Here is a 24420-nt window from a genome sequence, read left to right on the forward strand (position 1 = left end):
ATAACATTAGTGCAAAGGTTTCAACAATGAGCTAACAATCACCTATCATATAAAAAGGCGCTTTTGCATTATTTTGCCAAGAGGCTGCCACTGCACTAGAAAGACACCTCAGCCAACTTTATGTGGCAGACAGCCAAATATAGCACCACAGGAGTAAATTGTTTTGAAGAATTTGTGTGTTCAGCATGTTCCTAAGCAACTAACAAGCATGAAACAAAAATTCATTTTCATCATCATCATCAGCAGCAGCAGCAGCCTGACTACGCCCACTGCAGGGCAAAGGCCTCTCCCATGTCTCTCCAATTAACCGTGTCCTTTGCCAACTGCTTCCACTGTATCCTTGCAAACTTCGTAATCTCATTCGCCCCCCTCCTGTAAACAGGCGGTGAATAGCATTGACGAGATTGTGTCCCCCTGCCTGACACCCTTCCTTACTGGAATTTTATTGCAGATTTTATGAAGCACTATGGTAGCTGAGCAGTCATTATAGAGATCTTCCAGTATTTTCACATAAAACTCTGCTACACCCCCGACTCCACAATGCCTGCATGACTGCTGAGGTTTCAACTGAGTCAAATGTTTTCTCGTAAGCCATGAACGCTATATAACAGGTTGGTTATATTCTGTGGATTTCTCCATCGCCTGATAGAGAAATGCGCAAAACAGCAAAAACACAACAAATATTCAATTGCTTACAAATCCCTGCCATAAGTCGGACTTGGGCGTTTCCAACCATAAAAATATTTTTTCTTTTTCCTTCGCAGTTCTGCAGGCATGTACAGTCAGGCCAGAATGAAATGTGAAGGATCGCTGTGAACAAAACATCTTTCAGCTGCAGTGCACAAATAGCCCGATTCATGTTTAAGGGTAAATGGTCTACCAAAGTACATGTTCATAAAACGGCTGTGAAGGAATATCTCGCTGCAAAGTGGAAAATTATGACATATGCGTTTGCATTTCATTTTGGCCCAACTGTACTATCGCGCTCAATACAAGCTGCAACAAACGAGTTGTGGTAAGAACAAGGGTAAAACTGGCTGTGAAGAAATATCTCGCTAAAAAGTAGAAAACTATGACACATGCGTGTTTGCATTTCATTCCAGCCCAACTGCACTATCATGCTCAATAAGAGCTGCAACGAACAAGGTTTGGTAGGGGCAGTTTCTGATGCCGTGCGAGCCCAGCAGTGCCAGAAATTGCTGCAGTTAGCTGTCAATGCAAACTACAATGAATAGTCCCAACCACAATATTACACATCACGTTTCAGTGATCAAACTCGTCGCACATTACCTAACGAAAATTCGGAGTACTTTATACTAACATTAGCACATGCCGCTGGTGCTTTCGCGTATGAACCCAATAAACCATATTTTATCTTCAGAACGTTTTCAAGAAATTTTAAATGATGAAGGGTGTTCCCCAACATTTTGGCTACACCTGTACATTAAATGTTTGTGCAAGCTGGGCCCTCCATATGAAGGCGCCATGATTTACTACAAAGCGGAAACCTCAGTTGATTTACTTCTGATCCGTTGCAAGTCATATAAGGTGCAATAGTACATCTATTCAGCAAGGTCTTAAAGATTCCCCCTGCCCCCTCTTAACATAATGCCTGTAAGAGAATTATAAGTATATGAATAAACGAATGAATGAAGACCTCACGGTGAAGTGAATTTTATTCAACACTGCAAAAGGCAACAGCACTGTAAACACATGTATAAAGCAAATGTGCATGAAAACATTGCACACCACAAAAATATGAGTCCAGTATTATTACATCCATGCATGTACACAAACACACAAAAGTAACAGTGGTTTAAACAGTGCTTCAAAAAGCTCCAGCAAAACGCTGGAAGCAGTGTATATACATTTTATGTTGATTCCTAGCAGGAGTGAATGTCAGAAATCAACAGAGAACTGTGCAACTGAATCTAACTCCACTTAGCAAACTCAGGACTGCAATCTGCAAAAATGTCATATATTCTGGTAATCCCAGAGGTCTGGCCTCGGGTGAGTCCAGACTTCTTTTTCAACTTGATGATACAGTATTCAGTATGTGGGCAGTGGTAGGTATGCCACCCGAACACAACAAAGTGCATTGAGCAAACCAAGGGGACCTTTGCAAGCAAGTTGTGAGGACCAGCAGCACAAGTCTATATTTTTCATTACTAGTGCTTCCTGCAACTGCCTAAAAATGCAGCCTCCTGATGTGTATAGACATGATATACTTGAGCAATAGGCAAAGGTCTAAAAAAGATAGTGAGATTCTATTAAAACTATGGGCAAATCTGAGTGTCCCTACAAGATGTAAGAGCATCAGAAAGCACAAAAAAAAGTTCCCCTTTATTTAGTAAAGACACATCAAGCAACTGCCTTCTTGTTTAGTAAGAAGGTACAATGCTGAGAAAAAATCAACTCACAACAACACGCGTTTACAAAAAAGTGCTTTCACAACCACAAGCTCAATCAGGAAGGCTTATTTGTGTGGACAAGCAAAGACAAATACTTTATGCAGTGTTCTCACCACCCATGGTGTTAGTTTCATCTCTCACCACTCCACAATCAGGCTTTCACGAAACACTGGTAAGAAAACAGGTTCAAGCCAGTTAGAAAATATGGCATATTCTTCAAGCAACATTAATACGCTGAACACATCTCCAGACAGGGCCTAACACCGGGATTAAGACAACCCTTTCAAGAGAGATTGAAACAACAGTAAATGAGTCATGAGCACTAAAAGGCACTAACATATTAATTATGCAGATGAGCTACAGTGTACACAGTGTTCCTCGCACCCTTTCTCTTTACAGTGTCACAAAAGAATAACATGAGCAATGCTGAAGTAATGAATAGGACAACTAAATACAGCCAAGTGCTCACAAAATGCATATAGTAGCCAGATTTACAATGCCTAAAGAAAAAACCCGGCAACACTAGCTTTTCACATTTACTTCAGTAAATGTAAGTGGGAAGAAAAAAAAGCTCATTGGTACCTTACAGGAAACCTTCCATTTACCTGGTAGCCAGTAATATACTGTACCTAGTGATAGTGCATGTGAATATGAGCCACATGAGTTAATGTGTCAACATTAAAAGAAAGTTCTATGACTTGTCTACTGACCCTGTAACAAGCACCCGATTCGTGCAGTACTTGTAATGAATCATGCACAGCTTGCAAAGACTTTCTGCAAGTGAAACAATGTGCAAAAGCACACAAAATGAGCATGACGCAGGCAAGGCATTCTACAATGAGTGTGCAACTTCAAGCGACACCAACTCTCGCTTTACATTTCTGGGAGCCGGCAACTCCCAGCCGCAGCACATATTAATACTCCTTGCTGTAAGAACAAGTTGTTTTTTTTGAAATGATGAGATGTTCCCTAGAAGCAGCCCGACCTGTAGAGAGCAGCGTCACATAACCTGCTAGGCAGGACACTTTTTCACACAGCTGCTATATGAATTTCCCTCGTTTTACACAAAACACTAGTGCTGCGCCTTGGAGGTTGCAGAAATCAAGAAATTTCCAATGCTTCTTTTTCTTTGGTGGCAGAAGCAGCTATGACTAAGCACACAATGAAAAAAAAAAAAGATGTATATGCAAAGGTTACGACCAGTGAGCCCTCCCTTTCAGCTAGCAGCATTTCTTGTGGGGCTTTTCTGCCGACAGACAAAGGCCAGGATGAAAGCTCATGAAATACAAGTGCTGTAAAAAAAAAAAAAACACAGAAAGAAGAAGAAGAACACAGAAACCCTACTTCCTTTCTTGCAGCTTATTTTAAGCCCGCGGGCACTACCTCTAAAAAAATGTGCAACCACAAATATGAGTCTAGATTGCATTTTGCAAGCTCACAGCTAAAAGAAAAATTTTATTTCTACTAAGGCCCCATGGTCTGCTTTGTTTCTTCTTTTATTTTTTTCCTCAAAAAGAATACTACAGACCTCCGAGCTTCACAACCTATGATGAGAGGCTCAAAACACCTCGCCATATTACACATACCAAGCACCGGTACAAATATGAAGTATCTTACCATTTTATACTGAAAAAACAGATGGTACAGAGTGTGGTCTAGACCTCTGACATTGTTTTCTCAACAACAAGAGTTCTAAGGCTTTTCAGCCTTAAAATACAGTGTATACCATGACAGTGACACCTGCTTTGAGCTCATCGGCACTGTAGGAGTTGTGAGACACTGCTGGTAGATGATTGCACAAACAAAAAGGCGCGTCAGATTTATAAAAAAAATGTGCTTTGCACAGCTGTATAAATATGCTTGTAGTAGGTTCGATTTTATCATAGGCTAACAGAAAACAAAACACCGGTGGCAAAGCCAGGAACAATCAAGATGACATTAACTGTCATCTAGCCTGTTGAGAGGCATCCAATAGCCAGATGCTTACACCCTTCACAAACAAGTTAAAAACTGAACCAGAAGCTGCCATTAACTTATTACCACTGCTAACCACTGCTTGAGTGCAGGGCCCATTTGTATTGCTGTAATCGTATCTATTAGTACTATCACTGCAACAAGTATCAAAAAGCTAGTTTCTTTGCAATGAATGTTAATAGACACAGCTATCCGTTCAATACCTAATCTCTCCTTTGCCCAAACACACCTCACCTGAAAGTTCAGCAAGCAAAACAGGGCAGTCACTACCTGCTAAACACAGAGTAATCAAGTGACAAGCACCTTTCTAGTATCCTAATCCATAAATTATGAACATTAAAAACAATAAAAATTTGACTATTTCTGACAACACTGGCTAACAGCACTTTGCAAAGGGAGAATGTGCAGCTAAATACGAGCACAAAGCAGTAAATATGATTCCAGGTTGGGGTGCCGACAGCGGGCCACAGCAAAGCACTACAAGCGAATAAAACACGGCCCCTTTTAAAATGATTGGCGGAGACTCCTGTGATAGAATCACAGAGAAGTTCAATCCTGTGCATTGGCAGAATGCTGTTCCTACAAAGAGCACTGCAGCCCACTGACTTCATTCCTCATCCGCCACATAATCAGCCAACATGGCATCACCGGGAGCTTCGTGCCTAATGAACTGTATGGCAGTATGAGTAAAGCTTTCAAAAATAATTTCATGTTCCGAGGCAGAAGGCACACGTTAAGGCAAACTTGCCATCTTGCAAAAAATGCAATGGCTTTTGTTTCCCACTGAAAAGAAACACATTCCGCCTTGCAATGGTGACAAAGGCACACTCTCCCTATATTTCAGGTGAATCATGTGAAGGTTCGTCACTGGGCATGCTGCTGGGACGGCGTTCAAGACTTGACGAAGCATGAAAAACCTGCGAACTGGATTTGGGAAGCAAAACATGCACAGTTCATTATCCTGCTCCTTGTAATAGCTATGTAGCAGGCAGTTAATGGTTGTGCAGACAGCTCAGATGCTGGAAATGGCACTCAGCTATGAAACAAATCAGTAAGAGACAAAGGTTTGGTTTATTGGGGTTTCACGTCCCAAAGCGACTGAGGCTATGAGAGACGCCGTAGGGAAGGGCTCCGGAAATTTCGTCCACCTGGGGTTTTTAACGTGCACTGACATCGCACAGCACACGGGCCTCTAGAATTTTGCCTTCAAGAAATTCAGCCGCCGCGGCCGGGATCGAAGCCGCGTCTTTCGGGTCGGCAGCCGAGCGCTGTAACCACTGAGCCACCGCGGCGGGGCCGTAAGAGACAAAGGAGAAGCAGCTAAACAAGAAAAGGTATAATACAAAGGCCCTGCAAAAGCAGATTTTAATGCTTCTCCCTGACTTCATCACTGTAAGCAGACATAAGCTAGAATGATCCAAACAATACATGAAAGGTCATTTTGAGTGAAGCTGTTGTCATGCGGCATGACATTAAGCCGTAAATAACGCCACAATGTCTTGCAAAGTACAAGACTGACGCAAATAAATTTATCTGACTTCATTTCATCAGTTCACTTCTCATTCCTGTGTCCCTGCTTTTCTTCAGCACTGGGTATGGAATGTCCTTTAAAAAGTTTACAAACAGCTGAAGCTATTTCCTGCTATAGGTGGCACATGAGACACTCACGGCAACTTTGGCGCTGTCCTGAGATTCCGCTGACACGCTGCCGTCTCTATGGGCAAAAGGAAAGAATGAGAAAGCAAAATAAAACATAAAAAGCAAGAAGCTGCACTGCACACAGAACACTTTATGTAGTTTCTAAAATATATGCTCTGCAGTAGATGCAAGGCAGAGGAGCGCAGCAACATCATAAGCACTGCCCTGTTGCCTCAGATATCAAAAACCACAAAACGGAGACATCCAAACAACTCCATATTACTTGCACAATGACCTTAATTTATAACTTCACGCATCTAGTCAGCTCATTGTGAACAATGTCATAAACCTGCACACATGCATTAGAAATATATTTTTCAGCCCCTTGCAAATGAAATGAAAAACTACAACAAATTTTCACTCACGAGATATCTTTGTCTGAGTTTTCAAGTTGCAGCTGCAGCAGCTTTTTGGGAGAGATCTGAAGCAAAAGATGGCGACAATTTCAGCAAGGCATAAAAGAAAATGCAGAATGTGAACATAGAACAGCCAATCAATAAGCAGCTTCAATAACTGGTAAAACTGCAGCTTGAAGCTAATGCACAAGGACTTGGCATGCCCAACTTTCCAGAAAACGACTATGTATCCTTTTCAGTCAGTACTCAAAGTGGTCTCTGGACAAAGCAGCAATAGCAAGTGTGCCGTACAGAAATGGCACAAATGGCTTAGCTCTTTGGTTCCTGGAGACCAATGGGATTCTGAACAAAACTGACTGTTACGGAAACCATTACGGCTGGCAGAGTTCTGTAATGCTAACTGTGAATTATAGTAGCTCACAGCGAAGGTCCTTCACTGCCCTCTGGGACACTACAATCTGCACCAAGTGTAACATTTTTGAACACTGTCAGCTTCATGAAAAAAATTTCATTAGACTGCTCAACCTTTGCAACCTGCCTTTGCCAGTCACCACCACTTTTCGCATTTGCGACATCTTTTTCACACGCAGCGGCAGTAAAGTTTTGAAAGTATTCACACCAGCTAACGAGTACAGTCGAACCCGGATATATCGAATTCGAAGGGGATCCGAAAATAGTTCGATATAGCGAAAATTCGATATACAGATATAGGCCAAAACTGCACTCGCGATCATAACAAATTGTGGCTTACCGTTTGGAACAGCCGCGAATCACGTAGCATGGGCACGCAGTGTGAAAGCGCTTTATTTCGCGGAAAAAAAATCGCTAATTTTGGGCTGCTTTTTCTTCTGCGAAACGAAGTTCAAAACACTGGTCTCGATCTTCGCTAGACTGTCCAGGTGTGAAAGCCCAGTGCCTTCCATTTCGCCGCAACAGCGCCGAATCAGGCTAAACGCCGAAGCCAGTTCAGTGGCTGTGCATGGGCGCGTTTCTTCGATAACACAGTCGCCCTCGTCGTCGCTGGAATCGGCGTCTTGAACGCCAGCTATCCCGGCCACAATGTCCTCATCAGCGAGGTCGGCTACCGCCTGAAGTTCGCTATCGGCGTTAATAAAGTCCTCAGCAGTCACTTCGGACGGAACGGCGCCGGGAAAATTCGACAAGTCGCGAAACGCGTCGTCCAAGCACTCATCGTCCTCTAAATCTTCCGGAAATTCATCTCCGGCCACTTCAAGGCCTGCCTTGCCAAAACAGTTGGCTACTGTGGCCTGCTTCACGTCGCTCCAAGCGCCGGTGATCATCTGGATCGCGCCGAGCAGGTCAATCCTTAGATCGGTTCCAATGCGGAGGTTTACGAGGAGCCGTTGAATAAGTCGCTTCCTGTAGCCTACTTTAAATGCTTTTATAATACCCTGGTCGAGGGGCTGCAGTCTCGCTGTGGTGTTCGGCGGAAGAAACTTTAGTTCGATGTGCTGCAGCTTACAGGTGGTTTGATGGGCCGAGCAGTTGTCGACCAGAAGGCAAACTCGGCGGCCCGACTTGCCCAACTCTGCGTCCCAAGCCTGCAGCCATTCAACAAAAAGTTGACGTGTCATCCACGCCTTCCTGTTACAGCCGTAGCGGACAGGAAGCTGTTTGCAGTTCTTGAAGCAGCGTGGCGACTTGCTCTTTCCGATCACGAATGGCCGTAGCTTGCACGAACCGTCCATGTTGGCCGCAAGCAGCACCGACACACGCACTTTGCTCATTTTCCCGCCGTGACATGAGGTCCCACGAAGCGCGAGTGTCTTATTCGGCAACATTTGCCAAAAGAGTCCAGTTTCGTCTGCATTGAAGATTTCTGCAGGCGAAAACTTCGCAGTGATCTTCGGCCACTCCTCAGAGAGCCACTGCTGCATCTCCTGGCTGCTGACAGCCCCACTTTCACCAGAAATGGTCTTTCCTACTATGCCGTGGCGGTTCTTAAACCGTTGCAGCCACCCAGTGCCACCGCAAAAGTTCTCTACGCCAAGAGCCGTAGCAAACCATTTGGCCTTCTCCATTAACATCGGGCCATCCACGGGAATATTTTTCGCTCGGATTTCAAGGAACCAAGCATAGAGTGCCTTCTCCACTTTGTCAAAAGCAGCAGGGCGCACACGACACGCTCCCGAGCGACTTTCCTCACTTGCTTTAAGCTTTATCTCCTGCTTGTTTTTTAACAACGTACTCAAAGTACTCCGCGGAATCCCGAATGCGTCTGCCACGGAGGACTTCTTTTCTCCATTCTCAACCCGCCGGATTACTTCAAGCTTTGTTGCAAAGTCGAGATTCTTCCTCTTTTTGATGTCCGCGGATGCCATAGCTCACCAGATGACAGCAGTCGTACACGCTGCACGCGGCTCGTTGAAACAGGCGCACACGGAAAAACACACGAGGCGCAGATGGAGCGGACCGAGCGAAGAATTTGCGAGCGGCAGTCAACTCCGCAGCGAAGGAACGACAGAGGGAAAAGAAAGAAAGCAGGGAGAAAGATCGGCGGAATGTGCCGTCGAGAGTGCTCTGGGCTTCGCTTTTTTTTTTTTTAGCTCTCTTCTCCCCAGACCCACGAGAGATCGCTTTCTCTCTTCCCTTCCCCAGGAAGCGCGGCTTGGAAACATCGCCGCGCACTCCCTTCGCTAAGCTCCAATGACCTTGCCCAGGCACCCGCCGGCGGTACAGGAGGAGCGGGGAAGCTCGCGCCGGTGGGGCGCCAAAACGGGAGGGAGGGGGGGGGGGGGGGGGGGACAAAAAAAAAAAAAGGCCCTGCATCTCCGTCGCTAGTGCGACGGCCGCGTGTGCGCATAGGAGCAAGCTGACTGACTGCGGAAATGTTCACCGCTGAGGCGGCTGAGGACCGGACAGGAATGTCTTTGGGGAAAGCGCACCTTCCAGGGGCGCGGCGCGGCGCGGCGTTCGATATATCCAATGTCCGGTGAAAATGGAATTCGATATACAACGCAACTGCCCTATACTTTTACATAGTATTTTCAAGGGGGTAATCTGTGTGTTCGATATAGCCAATAATTCGAAATATGCGGGTTCGATATATCCGGGTTCGACTGTATATGCCCTTTTCTGCACCCCCTCTACCTCATTTGCTAAAAAAAAAAGAACAAAATACGCTTTACAAAGCTAGCATCACGAGTCAAGAAAACAATGAACCGCTCACTTTCTTGTGGAGGACGTGGTCAAAATTGAGCTCCCTGAAAAATGGCTCCCACTTGAGCTGATGAAGTGACTGCAGGCGCTTGTGGGGCATCTTGCACAGAAGCTAATGACAGCAGAAGAGAGATGCAGAAACAGTAATCATCTTGGGGTCCATTCCACACTGCGACCACAAGCCACCGAACACTGAAACCAGGGGGTATGTTTGAGGCATTTCTTAGCCTCTTAAATTTCACTTTGCAAGTGCACTGTTAAAGTAAAGGCATGGATAAATACTATCACAAAATAAAACAGAAGAAATGGACAAAATGGCGGTGATCTAAGTCATCACAGAGTGCACACAGCTACAAAATTGGAATGAGCGCCTCTCCAGCTCATAGAAACTGACATAATATTTCTGCAAAGCAGCCTAGCCACTAAGGGCACTGAGCCTTTATTATTTATTTATTTCAATCCTTTTGTTTTTATCATTTTCGCCTCAAAGCTATGAACAACCTCAAGATCGCACCCAGTTACTGTTTTCCAGATTGAAAACATGAGGAATATGAAAATATTTTCACTGCACAACCAGCTGAATGAAAAGGCTAAGCAAATGGCTAAAGCAAAATTTCGATTCAAGACCTTAGCCTTCGGCAGGGAAAAAAAGATACATACATATAAACTGCCCATACTACAGAATAATTAAATTTGAAATTTCATGCGTGCGATTCTGTAGCCAGTCATCGTTTGGTAAGAACATTTCTGCATTTTCCTGGTATCTGAAGAGAGAAAAAAAATAACTGAGCCTGAACTACAGTCACCCTTTGTGTAATGTTTAGGTATTGCTAGTACCAACCTCTCTCAGTCTCAGTACAGGAAACAATGGAAGGAAAAAAAAAAGAACAGTGCATTTAGTTCTAATAAGCTGCAATCTTTAATCAGCATTTACCAGTTGTACTACTACACTTTTCCCTCATCAAAATGCAGCTGTTTCATGAGGAGTTAATCCCGACAAGTTAATGTCAACAAAGAAACACATTATTATGATCCTAAGCTTGAAGGTCTGTTGATGTGTAACAAGTGTACCATACCACTTTGCAATGCTGCACTCATGCTCACGCACAGCACAGACACAGACGTTGCTGGATGGCTACAATTTTAATCCAATTCTACACAGGTGATATAAGAGAGACACTGAATAACCAGAAGTGAGATTGCATTGGTTCATTCAGACTTGCAGAATTATCAACAGCAAAACAAGCATCACAAACAAGAAAAGCAAGGATGTTTAAAATGCATCTTTCATAAAACTTGCCTTCCGAACAACTTTGCGAGCTGGGTCAGAGAAGTTTTCAGGAAGGTCATAACTGGCTTCAGCTACCAGGCGCTTCATCTGTACATGGTCACCGGTGCCTTCAACTGGATACTGCGCAAGAGAGGAAAGAAACTATGCGTAAACAAAAAAAAGGAAAATTGTTTCTCAAGATGTTGAAACAACAAATAAATGGTGGCCTTCTACAGCAAGTTTGGCTTAGTCCTTTACCCCAATGGGCTCTATTATTTGACAATGAGAAGCAATGCAGTGCCTTCAATTACAAACTCAGCAATGAGCACACTCTCTGCATTGTAATAACAAACTCAGCAATGTGCACATTCTTCAGTAACAAACTCAGCAATGTGCACACTCTCCGCATTGTAATAAACTCAGTAATGTGCACACTCTCTGCACTGTAATAACAAACTCAGCAATGTGCATACCCTCCGCATTGTAATTTAACCTCAAGCTATGTTTGCGATGTGCTCTACTCAAGCAAATAAAAAGCTAAGGTTACATAGAGGCTGATACGGAACATCCTCTGATTTTTTGCTCTTGTGCACATTGTTGATTCATTACATGCTTGATAGGTGGATTCAAAGCAAGCTGTGAGAAATCCAAATGAACCCTTGCAGGCACCTGGTTCTTGGGTTCTTACTTTCCAGAGTATGTGCGAAGCCACTCTCTCCGTTACTACACAAAACTGTAAACACGGCAGCAAAAGCTGAACGCTTGAATCTAAACGACAAAGCACTGCTGGGCTGCCGAGTGATTACTAACAATGGGAAATGTGCCAACCTTTCCCACCAGCAGCGCATACATCATGATGCCCAGGGACCACCAATCCGCAGCATGGGAATACGGCTGTGCGGCCAGGACTTCAGGTGCTGAATGAGAAGAAAAATCCACACACAGAGCATACTACAACACAGAGCCAAAAAATCAGCAACGTGGCAGGCTATAAGTGAGAGAGCACAGAGCACTGACAGCATGAAAAATGGTTCAGAAATTACACCACACTAACGCCCCCTAATAGATTAGTAACATATGTCATGTGTGTCTCACAGTAAAAGCTTTTACAACGTCATTACAAGGAGTATTCAGCGACGTCACAGTGGGCGGCATTTTGCTGTTCAAAGGCAAAAGGTTGCACAGGTGTCTAATGGGCTTACTGCCATCTGCTCTGGCCTACACAACTAATGAGTTGGAGAACAAAATGCTGCCTATGACGTCACCTGAATACCCCTTAGGGCCTAGAAAATTTACACAAGAACACTGCGAGAAAGATAAAAGCTTCACAGCAGCCTAAATGTGCAGCCTAGAGCTGAAATATGCAGTATTTGCTTGCACGTGCCGACAAAGTACAGCATCGTTAACTTTAGGCTGTGTGCTCAGGTTACCAGGCAAACAGAAATTCAATGCACCATTGGTCCACAAACTATTGCAGCACGAATGCATATAAACTACACATTGCATTTACATGTCACAGCTCACCAGCTATTTCGTGCAGCAAAACTCTTAACACAGAAGATGTCATGCATCAAGAGTTAGATTACTTCTTTTTTTTTTATCTAATAGAAACCATAAAAACAGGACATGGAGTGCATTGGGCAGCAGGATGGTTTTAGCAAACTCGCTACATGCATATAGGGACCTGAGGTATGAATAACGTACCTGTAAGTTGCCAAAAATCTGACCATTGGTTAGCATGCCTGTGTAAAGTAAGATTTAGCAACAGGTGTTTACGGTGATGAAAGTGAGCCATTCGCGGCAACCTCTGCACGTAGAGGCGTGAGCGGTGCAAACATTTGGTCACACCATTTTGCACAGAAGGCACCACCCACCTTTGCACCTTGTTTGTTTTTCATGTTACGCCAACGACGCCACATAACCACGAAATGTGCCTAAACAGCTGTCGCTGTAAAATTTGATCGTACTGTGCAATGTTTAAATCAAGGGGTGCTTTTACAATACACCTGACACTGATGGGACTTAGGCATGAGTTAAAATAAACCAGAAGTCGAGATTAAATGGATTTTAATTAACATCACTCTACTATACAATGCCTAGAAAAGTGCTACTAGGCACTTTCCAAACAAGGTTGCAAAATGCCTTACTGCTCACCCATAAACTGCATGGTGCCGCACACAGTATGCGCTCGGCTGCAGTAGCTGAGCCAGCGGGCAAGGCCAAAGTCAATAAGCTGGACATGGCCTGGAGGAGGACAAACGACGAAAATGTAACGCACGCACAAAAGCATGGAGTAGTCAATGTAATACACGCAAGGTGGACTCACAAATCAAAAGAGAGAAATAATAAAAAGCAGGCTCACCATCTTCATCAAGCAAGACATTCTCCATCTGCAAATAAGCAGCATGCTCTAATCAACAGCACTACGTCCAAGTGAATGAGAAAAAGAAAAGAAAGAAAAAAGAAAACAAGGTGAGGCATGTAGACCTACTAATCTAAAGGAAAAAAAGCAAAATCTCAAATCTACATACAAAGAAGTTTGAATTGTAAAAATGTCTCTCAAATACTTTGTCTTTACAAGCAGCACACATAATTACATCACATGCAAAATAATCTACTCATATTCGCTTCGGTTATTTCACGATTTGATTCGGTACCGGAGTATCGCATAGAGGTTTGATTTGGCTTTAAAATTATAGGTACTATACATTTATGCATCCCCATAAGAAATGAATAACTGGTAGTAAAACAGTTATTCACTGTGACACACACCCACCCACCTTGAGGTCTCTGTAGATGACACCCGCACAGTGTAGAAAGTCTGCAGGGAGAAAAAAAGAAAAACACTATTTAATAGTTGGTGTCAAGAAAGCTCGAGGCGGCAAGTCACCAACATCAATGAGCTTCATCTTACTCTTTTCGTTCTGTTTTTGTTGTAATTCCCACACAAGGGATGTGTTTCAAGGCTCTAAAATAGCTGACATAATGGACCTCGTGGCACCTAGCCTCTTTATTTCGAGTGCACACAAATATCTAAGAACTGAAACACCAGCACAAAAGCAGAGCACTGAACTTGAGCCTTTCGTACACAGAAGAGCAGCGGTGCTTCCAACCATAATCCTCTGAATACCACATCAAAGCTCAAGAATTGCGAGTAATCAGTGAAATATGTGTTCCTCTGATAAACTGACTACATCAACAGTACACTAGCAGTAAGTGGTGAAACCTAAAGAAGCACATGCTGGAATGACTGGAACACCCAGTTTGAAAACTCTTCTGGTACAGAAATTTTCACTCCCTTAATTTTCCACTTCTACACAAGAACCAAGTGTCCTAGCATTTGTATAATTACACTCCAAGTACTAAATGTTAAGCGTCTAGTCAAAGTGTCTGCATTAATTACACAAAAATAAAACTAAGCCCTTTTTACATACCATGTGCACAGAAAAGGATACACGTGTGCTGGTCACTGCAGCTCGTAGCCGAGACATATTTGCTGGTTTACAACTGAACAGGCCTAACCAAAGCCGTTCAGGGTGCGCCCGTACTCAAGCATGAGCAAGAACTCACCCAGGACTAGAGCCAGCTCGGCTATGAGCACTCGCACGAGGTCCTCTGAGAATCCTCCCAGGGCTTTCCATGCCAGCCGGAGCTCGCCGTAAGGAACATACTCAGTGACTGTAATCAAAACAAGGTGCAGGAAAAGCCTAAGACTTACAAGAGCTGTGCCATCTTGTATTCAATGGTGACATGTGCAAGGTTAAATTTGATCTACGTGAGTAGCGTGCCCCATGAACATCAGTGTGACGTTTTATTACCTGATTAAAACTCATGATGGCTCAGCTCGAGAGAAACTGCAGAGGTTTTCAATTAAAAACTGGCCTGAATGCAATGCTAAGCAGCTTTAGAAATGATGAGAATTGTCATGCATATCCATTCATCCTGAACACAGCACAAAGTTTATATTTAATCTCAGAACTTTAAGCAAAATTCTATATCTCATATTTAGTGCCTTTTTTTAAGTCAGTAGTAGATGGCAATGATGCAGCTCGTACCCATGCATTGCCCTCAAGAAAGGTATCAGCCAATCAACAGCAAGGTTTTCTTTTTTCCCGTGCTGCTATCAAGAAATCCGCCTTGGTGGTAACTATGGCAGCGTGTACAAGACAGAGCACAGGCAGTGTTTATGAAGCATAGCTTCCCACGCGTGTGCAGCTCCATCCAAAAAATTAATACCTTGCTTGCACTTCCAAGTCAAGTAAAACAAAACAGCACTTTTATAAACCGCCTTCATAACCATTAAAGATGGGTTAACTCACAGCTGGGACAGCATTTGCAAAAGGCACCCTGTCTGCAGTTAGATAATTCTTTTTGGTAATGGTTTCCTCAGTTGCATCTAACCCACAAGTGATTCCGAATACAATGATCAACTTCCAGTAAGGGCACGAGGAAAGTACAGAGAGAGAAAAAGCGTAAAGAGTGTATGATGAGGCAGTGGTAGTTTCTTGGAAGACCCACCTATAAAAAGCTGCTTGCGGGTCTGCCAGTGGTGAGTGCAGGGAACTACAAATGGGTGGCGGCCTAGCATGGCCTGCAAAAAGAAAATGAAAAGCTAGGTTAGGCTTGGTTAGCTTGGCTCAAACTGAGTTAGGCTGTTTTGGTAGCAATATGCATCTGCACACAGCCCCTCTAACAAAATATAGAGAAAAGTAAACATCCCCTCGCATGTACTGATAGCAAACCATTTTAACGGTATTTAAAATCCATGAAAGGTTATCTTGCTGCGCACATCTAAGAAAAATGCATAGGTGCTTTTTAAAGAAACTTTACCCACCAGGCACACCTGCATAACCTGGCTGCTACAGTGTCAGAACAAAAATTTGTGTGGACCAAGAACACAAGTTTGCAGTAATCTTGTTGCCTAAACTTTTGGACAACTCAGAGAACATTTTCAATGGTCAGCCAGTGAATACAGCAGTTTTCGGCCATGATGTATTATGCTGATGGCAAAGGCTCTATCCCACAGAAAGACCTTAATGCACCAATCGCCATAAAAAAAAAATTGGCTGTTACCACATAATGTCACTTTGATTTTATTGTCTAAGCTCAAGTAGTTCCTTTTCATATTTTTTTTCTGGTTGCAATTAAGCTTAAGCACAAGCAATTGAATCCAGCATTTCTAACAAAACCTGAATAATGCACGATGCACCTGACACCAAGGAAGAACCTCTCATATCTGATGCACTCTTTGAACCATTAAACCACTTCTGTACAAGACACTCGACAGTCACCTGAATAGTGACTTCATCTTTGCACTGCTGAATGGCCTCCTCCCTGACAACTTGAGCTTTGGAGAGCACCTACACAAAAAAATGAAAAAGAAAAAAAAGCACACCCAAGTAGTAAGAGAGCAGCACGGTTGAACATCTAAGACAGCTCAAGCATTCGAAACTGAATATCAAATATACAAACATTACACTCTATGACACGCATCATAGAAAGGGTGTTTTCGGGTAACTTGAAAAATTAAGGCCACTTGCGGTACTGTGCATGCAGGTATGCCTATTTGAGTGGACATCGTGGCATGCCAAACTGAGGGCAGCAGCTCTCATTTTATTTCTGCTCAAATGTAAAAGCATAGCCATCCAAAATAAGTGGTTTGGTTTGGTTTATTGGGGTTTGGTTTGGTTTGGTTTGGTTTATGGGGTTTAACGTCCCAAAGCGACTAAGGCTATGAGAGACGCCGTAGTGGAGGGCTCCGGAAATTTCGACCACCTGGGGTTCTTTAACGTGCACCGACATCGCACAGTACACGGGCCTCGAATTTCTCCTCTGAAGAAATTAAGCCGCAGCGACCGGGATCGAACCCGCGTCTTTCGGGCCAGCAGCCGAGCACCATAGCCACTGAGCCACCGCGGCGGCAGTTTATTGGGGTTTAACGTCCCAAAGCGACTGAGGCTATGAGAGATGCCGTAGGGAAGACCTCCGGAAATTTCGACCACCTGGGGTTCTTTAACGTGCACTGACATCGCACAGCACACGGGCCTCTAGAATTTCGCCTTCAAGAAATTCAGCCGCCGCGGCCGGGATCGAACCCGCGTCTTTAGGGTCAGCAGCCGAGCGCCGTAACCACTGAGCCACCGCGGCAGGGCAAAAATAAACTGCGTCGAGGCTGGGAATCGAACCAGGGCCTTTGCTACTTGAAGCGGAGACGCTACCACTCCGCCAGGAAGGCTCCCAAATAAGTGGAGTTGAGCATAAATTTGAAAGCGCGATGCTGGCAGCATATAAACATACCTTCTCATACCTATGGCCTCCTATTTTTTTTCACTTCAAAGCAAACAGCTCTCTTCAAAGTCATCATTTCAGTAAGCTGCATTCAGTTAGGCTCTAGTGAGGCTCATTACACACAAGCTCACACGAGCTAAACACAACATGACAATGAAAATCACAGGCCTCAAAACTGCATTACCTTTTGCTGTCCTTACTTCTCAAGTTACTGCTAACCTACAGCAAGCAATGATTGAAAATCAAGCCTAGCTTAGTGTTTTTTTCTTTTCTGAATGCTGCCAAGCTTGCACACCACATCGCGGGTACACTCGATTCATTCTACCTGCAAGAGAGTGAAAGTACACCAACCTTCATGGCATAGCACTTGCCCGTGGCAGCATCTCGCACCAAATAGACCGAGCCAAACTTGCTACCAGAAAGCTGCTTGACTTTCTGCAACGAAAGAGGCTCTCGTTTAATAGAACGAGGTCGAACAACTGCCGGTGCTGACCAGTGTGAAAATTGGCCAGCATTTCTACATGCAAAGTCAAAGACTGACTGACTGACCACACACAATCCAAAATGTTTTGAGTAATTTATTTCCCTTTCCTTTATGGAACTTAGCGCTACCTACACATGAACATGATTACCCTTCCAACTGGTTTTCCCTAATGGGCTCATGCTCTTGAATGCATTCAATGAGCAACATAAAGAAAATTCTACAAATCTACATGCACGCATTCAAGGTTGACATTTCACCACCATGTAGACAGTAACAGTAAAGAATTTATATACAAAATATAACACGCAGTTCATTCTACAACTGGCTTCTATTTGGGCGAGGTGTGCTCAAGTGCTAACAAATACTTGAACGTGTTTTAACTACAAAGGACTTGTTTTAACAAGTTCAGAAAGGCACAATGGTTGCTATAAGCCACATGCTTATACACTCAATGTTGTAGACCAGAGTCATGTGTAAGGCATTTCCTCTTTGCTGCACACTTATCAGTCATAGAAACTACAGCTAGATACAACTTAAGACTGCAGTGAAGCTCTGCCCACATTTAGGACCGCCACACAGAATTCTTCCACAACAAAAAAATAGTCTGCTGTCAAAACTTTCCTGTAACGTAAACAAGAAACTAATCGCAGTGAAGCTCTGCCCACATTTAGGACCGCCGCGCAGAATTCTTCCACGACAAAAAAATAGAGCGTTGTCAAAATTTTCTTGCTACGTAAACAAGAAGCTAATTGCAAAAAAAAAAATTATAAGCTCTAAAACTTTGATGCTTTGGCTTATTTGGTACAGTCAAACATTAAAAAGCTGATTTCATTCACTGTTGTGATTGGTCAGAGGAGTTACACAGGATGACGCGTACTATGGCCCATTTTACCAAATGCTGTTTAATTTGTACCCTGCTATAGTGTGCTTCCCTATAGAAAAAGTTGCATCAACCAACAAGCTCAGCCCCTGAACCACTATTGCATGAAACGGCACATGAGCTTGCCAAAGAGTTCATGAACTCTCTAATCGCCACCTCTTTTAAAATTTGTTGCTCACATTTAGAGAGTGAGGCAAGGCAAGTGCTTCACTAAAGGAAACCCATGAAGCAAGCATATTGTTCATGAAAAAAAGAATACCACTCCCCGAAAGACGTCATATAACCAGCGGCATTCCAGCAACATTGCCTGGCTGGGAAAAGTCTGTACTTATGTACTTGTTACACTTCTGGTTTAATTGCATTATTTTCATTTCACATTAATTTTTACCGCAGTTCACTTAATTTAGTGTTACTAAACACACGCAGCAATTTAAAAGTAGGCAGTTCTTTTGCAAGTTGAAATCCCTTACCACCAGATGTAGCATGTGCACTTCCACAAGCACGAAAAGGATTGGTTTATTGGGGTTTAACATCCCGAAGCAACTCAGGCTATGTGGAACGCCGCAGTGAAGGGCTCCAGAAATTCAGACCACCTGGGGTTCTTTAACGAGCACTGACATCGCACAGTACACGGGCCTCTAGAATTTCGCCTTCATCGAAATTCAGCTGCCGTGGCCGGGATCGAACCCGCGTCTTTCGGGTCAGCAGCCGAGTGCCATAACCACTGAGCCACCGCGGCGGGGCGAGCACGAAAAGGAATAAAATTGGAATGGAACTGTTGTATTATCTTGGCCCAAGTGTCCATTTTCATTCGCACCAGTGGAAAGTTTCTACCTCCCACATATGCCTCTCCATCAGCAAGCTTGGCTACCATCAGAGCAGACCGGCCAGCAGCAACGAACCTGGAAGTTGGCCTCCAGCAGCTTGCTGCGGATGGGAAACTCGGGCAGGAAGAGGGCTTCAGCCAGTGTCACCGGCCACGGAGTCTTGGCTAAGGGATCGGGGCAGGCAGGCGGGGGTTCTCCAGCAGGCATCGCTGATGCTGTTGGCGGCAGATGGGGCTGCCACCGCTGCTGACGTCGACGACCCAGGCTGGTGGAGGCCCGTGACCATGACCGTTGGGCACTCGCCACCGAATGCACACTTGCACTGCTGCCCCAGCTCAGCTGTCATCGTGCGGAAGCAGATTAACAATAACGGCATTAAATACAAATGACATTAAATCTATCAAAGCTTTGTGGAAATTTATGTCCACAGAAGAAAAGGATGCTTTGCATGGAAGGAGGCTAGGAACTCAAATCACCACCATGTCGCCACGGGGAGGTTAGAAGTTTGTCGAGTACTGAACAACCCTCCCATGACACTAAATTTCATGATTTCTTTTGCCTGAATCTGCCTGCAAGAAAATAATGAGCATTTGCCACAAGTTTGCTACAAGTGGGTTTGTCTTTTGCTACCAGTCTTGTACACACTACAGAAGACAAGTAACCAATTACAATTACTTCAGCCGAAAGGTAACTAACTTCAGTGCTCGATTACATCCTATGAAAAGTAAATGAACGATTATAGAGAAGTAATCTATTATTATGGCATTATTTTTCATCAATCTTTTATCAGCATGGCACAAATATACACAAATGAGAATGAGCTTCTGCGGCTTCCTTGATGCTGAAGTGCATAACATAGTATGTCACCTGCAGTACTTTCTTTCAGCGCTTTTTTCACGTTTCCTTGTGAACACACCAGTAGAGACTCTGAAAACTAACATGGTGAGAGAAGTGCGTTGCTTTAACATATGAACACCTTGCGAAGTTATGTAAAGCGCCATACTCAGCTGTTCATGCTCTGAGGGAACAAAGCACAAGCTCACTAAACATGACATTCCATTGCACCGTCGTGGTGAAATGCAAGGCATGGAATATGAGTATAGTCAAATGTAGGCCACTCAGGCTTGCAAGTAAGGATGTCCTCATGAGCACGGCTTCTCCACAGCTCAACCATTCTTCCTCTAACGTAAGAGAATTTGGTGCTGCATCAGTGTTTACCACTGAGTTCAGAGGTTCTCGCAGTTGTACAAATTGTTACATGTTTTATGGAGAAAAAAACTTAAAAAATTACTAGTAATCGATTATTGGAAAAAGTAACTGGATTACAGAGAACACAGTATCTTTCAAAAAGTAATCAATGCATTACAAAATTTTTTTAAATGTGTAATTCATTACAAATAATCGATCACTTGTAACACATTACATACAAGTCTGCTTGCTACTTACATTCTCTGGCAAATACAAGCAAAAAAATGGAGGTGTTACAACAACCACTGCCATTTAAAAACACTGTAAAAAAGCTGAACATTACTCATGAAGGCAAAACACAATACTAGGGCACACTAGAGCTGCAAAAGGTGCCATGGGTAGTTACAGCTAGCCCAGCAACATGTACTAAACTACAACATGCACACATCAATGAATGGTTTATGGTTTATGGGGGTTTAACGTCCCAAAGTGACTCGGGCTATGAGGGACGCCATAGTAAAGGGCTCCGGAAGTTCTGACCACCTGGGGTTCTTTAACGTGCACTAACATCGCACAGTACATGGGCCTCTAAAATTGCGCCTCCATCAAAATTCAACCACCGCAGCCGGGATCAAACCCGCGTCTTTCGAGTCAGCAGCCGTGAGCCATAACCACTCAGTTATCGTGGCGGCACTCATCAATCGGTGATTCATATCCACCACCGTTATCAATAAGCTGCCCTCAGCTGTACTGCCCAGTCAGAAGGCACAAGTGAAAAGGCTTCTAATGAAGAAGGTGGCTCTTTCTGTTCGTGTGGAACAACCTAGCACAATTGGTTCATGCCCCCATACCAAACACAAGTCTTGTGAGAGAGCCATGACAGTGAGGAATCGGAGTAAAAACCCAACCAAGCTTCGTCCGACACATAGTACACACAATAGCCAGGATTAAAGGTGTGCAGCGAAAAGGAACTGGCATGCAGTAGACCTTTGTTACAATAAAGTAGCTCTAATAGAAGCCGACCATGGTTACAGCTGAAGTGCATGCCACACTTAGGACAAATTCATCAATGCAAAAATGCAGAAAACTGGACTCAGTAACAAGGGTGAACTGGCAGCATTTAAAGAGACTTATGAAAAGCAGCATAAATGTTTATCCTTTACTCTCTTTTTTTTTTATGTTATAGTGAGCACCGCAGGGGTGGCACTAAGTGACTATGCCTGTACAGCCGGCCAAATCTTTAGCTGGCGTGTGCGACGGCCGCGTTTTCCGTGCTCCTGCAGGTTATGACGGCGCAAACTTACTAAGATATCAAATTTAAGCACAGGCTCACTAAACCCCTGCTTAATATTGAGCTTTCCCCAAGTTTGCTTCGTCACAAAGCGCACGAGCGCAGAAAAAGCGGTCGTACACTTTCAGCACATACAGCCTTGTTAAGTGACACGGAGTACCCCAGAATGGACAGAAAACCATCACATTCTGATGCCACATGCTCACAGGCAAGAGCATGATTTTCACCTTGATTTCATCAAACTAGAAGAATATCATACCGGAGGAATAGAGCAGGCAGAAGAGTATAACTTAGGGTAGATGGAAAGATTGGTGAATTAAAGGCTTTCTTGCAAGCTTCAGCATGGGCTCATGAAAGCGTTGCTCCTATACCGTAGCATCAATTGTTACAGGTGCAAAACAAGAATAGAAGTTGCATAGAGTGGCAGCAAACAAAGTGTCTTCGGTGAAGTGTCAAGACAATGGAAAAAGCACAATGCTGGCATTTGGCAGGAATGCCTGCCACTGACTAGGTTCATCTTTTGTTGCCCACGAGAAAGAATGCTGTCGTGACTTTGGTATCGAGAGTTTGTGTGTTCCTGCGCCTGTACGACACTGCATCTGCACTGTAAAAAAAAAACAGGATGTATAACAAAGTCTTTCATGCCAGCCCGAATATTTCGTTGCCGCTTGGGTTAACTTCTGGAATTTATAGGTCATTGACCAGGGTCATTGAACAGAAAAAATAAAAATTCTGAAAGTGCTATGACTCACTGGTTAAAAATCGTTTCATTTCGGGAGCCACAGCACTCCAGGAATGTCAATTTTTTCTTGCGGCCATGCATGGTCAGTGACCTCTGAACTTCAGCTACGCTTCCTGACCGGACGTTGTGTTGTCAAACCAGTGATTACTCGGGTTAACTGCATTTTCAAGCATCAGTCCAACTTCGTTTCATCTGACTGCTCCCTCTCTTTAACACCCAAGGGCAAGGTCTAGGTCACAGGAGGTAGATTAGTACAGGATAATTTAGATCACATATTATTATTTTGCATGGAACTAAAGTTATGTCGTTTACACAGTTTTGAGTTTCACCCTAGTTGAGAGGTGCAAAATGTGAACCTACATTGAAGCAGTCGGCAACAGAACAAATCAGCCAGTGTACTAGTATAATGGTTCGAAGCGGTGGCGTGCAATATAAAGTAGTGCAAGGAGTCAAGAAATACAGTAGGGGGACACAGGGTGGCGAAGCAGCAGAAGAGAAGGTCGTAGCTGGAGTGCAAAAGCACCCACACTGTGGAGGAAGACTTACAACCAAGAAACAAGCGGCAAAGTGTCCACACAAATCTTGAATGGTACCCAACATTCTTTCGCACCCTGGTTTAAGATTCAAACAACATTATTGGATGACTTCTCCTTATCATCATAAAAATAAATCGATTTTCCTCTCTTTTCAACATCCGTACAGCCAGGCATATACAATCAAAAGTAAGTAAATGAACCGGTTCGATTAAGTGAAAAAGCAATTAAACCAGTTAAATGAAGTGAAAACTCCTCGCTACTGACCAACGCGCGTGAAATGGTTAAGTTTGCATCGCGAGCAGCAGTTTCTCTGAACACCGTGGGGACAATCAAGGAAGAACAGAAGGATCCCACGCTAGCTGCCCATGATGTATTTTTGCAACGACCAATGTTCGCCAAAAATATATCGCAAAAAGAGCATGAGCAAACAATGCACAAGGGTATTTAAGCGCAGACAACTGAACTGCCCGAACGGGTCGGGTTACCGCTGCGGCAGAGTGCAAGAAAATGCGTGAGTGGTGTTACCTTTCGGAGCCAGCCCATCGCCTACCCGCGCGCACTTCGGTCCCTCGTCGACAGTCTTCGCGCTGAGACCAGCGCCGGTCTATTGTTACCGACGCGACGCTTCCAACTCCGTTTATACGGCAACCTTGAAGGTCCGGGTAATTATGAACGGGCTCGCGTTTATTTCCCCGTCCCCATGCCGCTGCGGCACGGAGCCACGAGAGCGAGCGCCTTGGCCCCACTTTTTACCCTGCGCCAGTTGGGCAGACAAGCGTAGCACAATACGATCGCCCGAAAGGCGTGTGCCCGTGCGGCAGGGATCGCCGAGAACACATTCCGATGCACGCACCGTAACAGACAGCGCTCCGCGCCGCATACACATGCGCGCGACTTCCTGCAAGCTCAACACGAGCCGCTTGTTTACCTGAGACTGCGTCGAGCTCCATCTCCGGTACTGCTGCTCTTGAGACTCAGGGGTTGGTTTCTGCTGGCTGTTGCCCATGTAACGCGGGGGATGTGGATGTCACTGGCCAGGCCTCCGTTCATTTCGGCGAAAAACACGATTGCCACTATTTCGATGCAAGGCAGCGCAGATGGACATATCGTTGCCGCGGTTACGGTGAGTGATGGGCTCAAATATGCGAGCCGCACGGGGCCGCGTAGAGGAGACAAAACGCACCATCGGAAAACGAAACAACGGCGTAAAATTTTTGAACTAACACTTAATAGAAATATCGATTCAATTGGACAATATTTATCGTAGAAATAAAATTGTAATGTTTCAAATGTAT

At 44.2% G+C, this 24420-nt stretch overlaps 1 protein-coding gene across 2 annotated transcripts; it reads right to left on the reverse strand.

The window, feature by feature from the left end:
• Positions 1–1658: 1658 nt before the first annotated feature.
• Positions 1659–24280, reverse strand: LOC149363912 (ribosomal protein S6 kinase-related protein-like). 2 transcript variants are annotated; one of them, XM_089573893.1, is made up of 15 exons: positions 24054–24280; positions 19444–19707; positions 17529–17612; positions 16181–16249; positions 15408–15480; positions 14460–14567; positions 13670–13710; positions 13252–13279; positions 13044–13133; positions 11718–11806; positions 10920–11030; positions 9630–9731; positions 6449–6504; positions 6054–6099; positions 1659–5309 (listed from the first exon to the last, which is right to left on the reverse strand). In XM_089573893.1, the coding sequence occupies exons 1-15, from the start codon at positions 24129–24131 to the stop codon at positions 5277–5279; spliced, it is 1272 nt and encodes a 423-aa protein (XP_089430019.1). In that variant the 5' UTR covers positions 24132–24280; the 3' UTR covers positions 1659–5276. The 2 variants fall into 2 exon arrangements, with proteins under 2 accessions (XP_089430019.1, XP_089430020.1); XM_089573894.1 differs by lacking the exon at positions 24054–24280 and adding an exon at positions 23651–24013.
• Between the last annotated feature and the right edge of the window lie 140 nt (positions 24281–24420).

Source organism: Amblyomma mixtum, chromosome 2 (genome assembly GCF_055824585.1).
Source record: "Amblyomma mixtum isolate Tamu chromosome 2, ASM5582458v1, whole genome shotgun sequence".
In the NCBI taxonomy this organism is placed as follows: Eukaryota; Metazoa; Arthropoda; class Arachnida; order Ixodida; family Ixodidae; genus Amblyomma; species Amblyomma mixtum.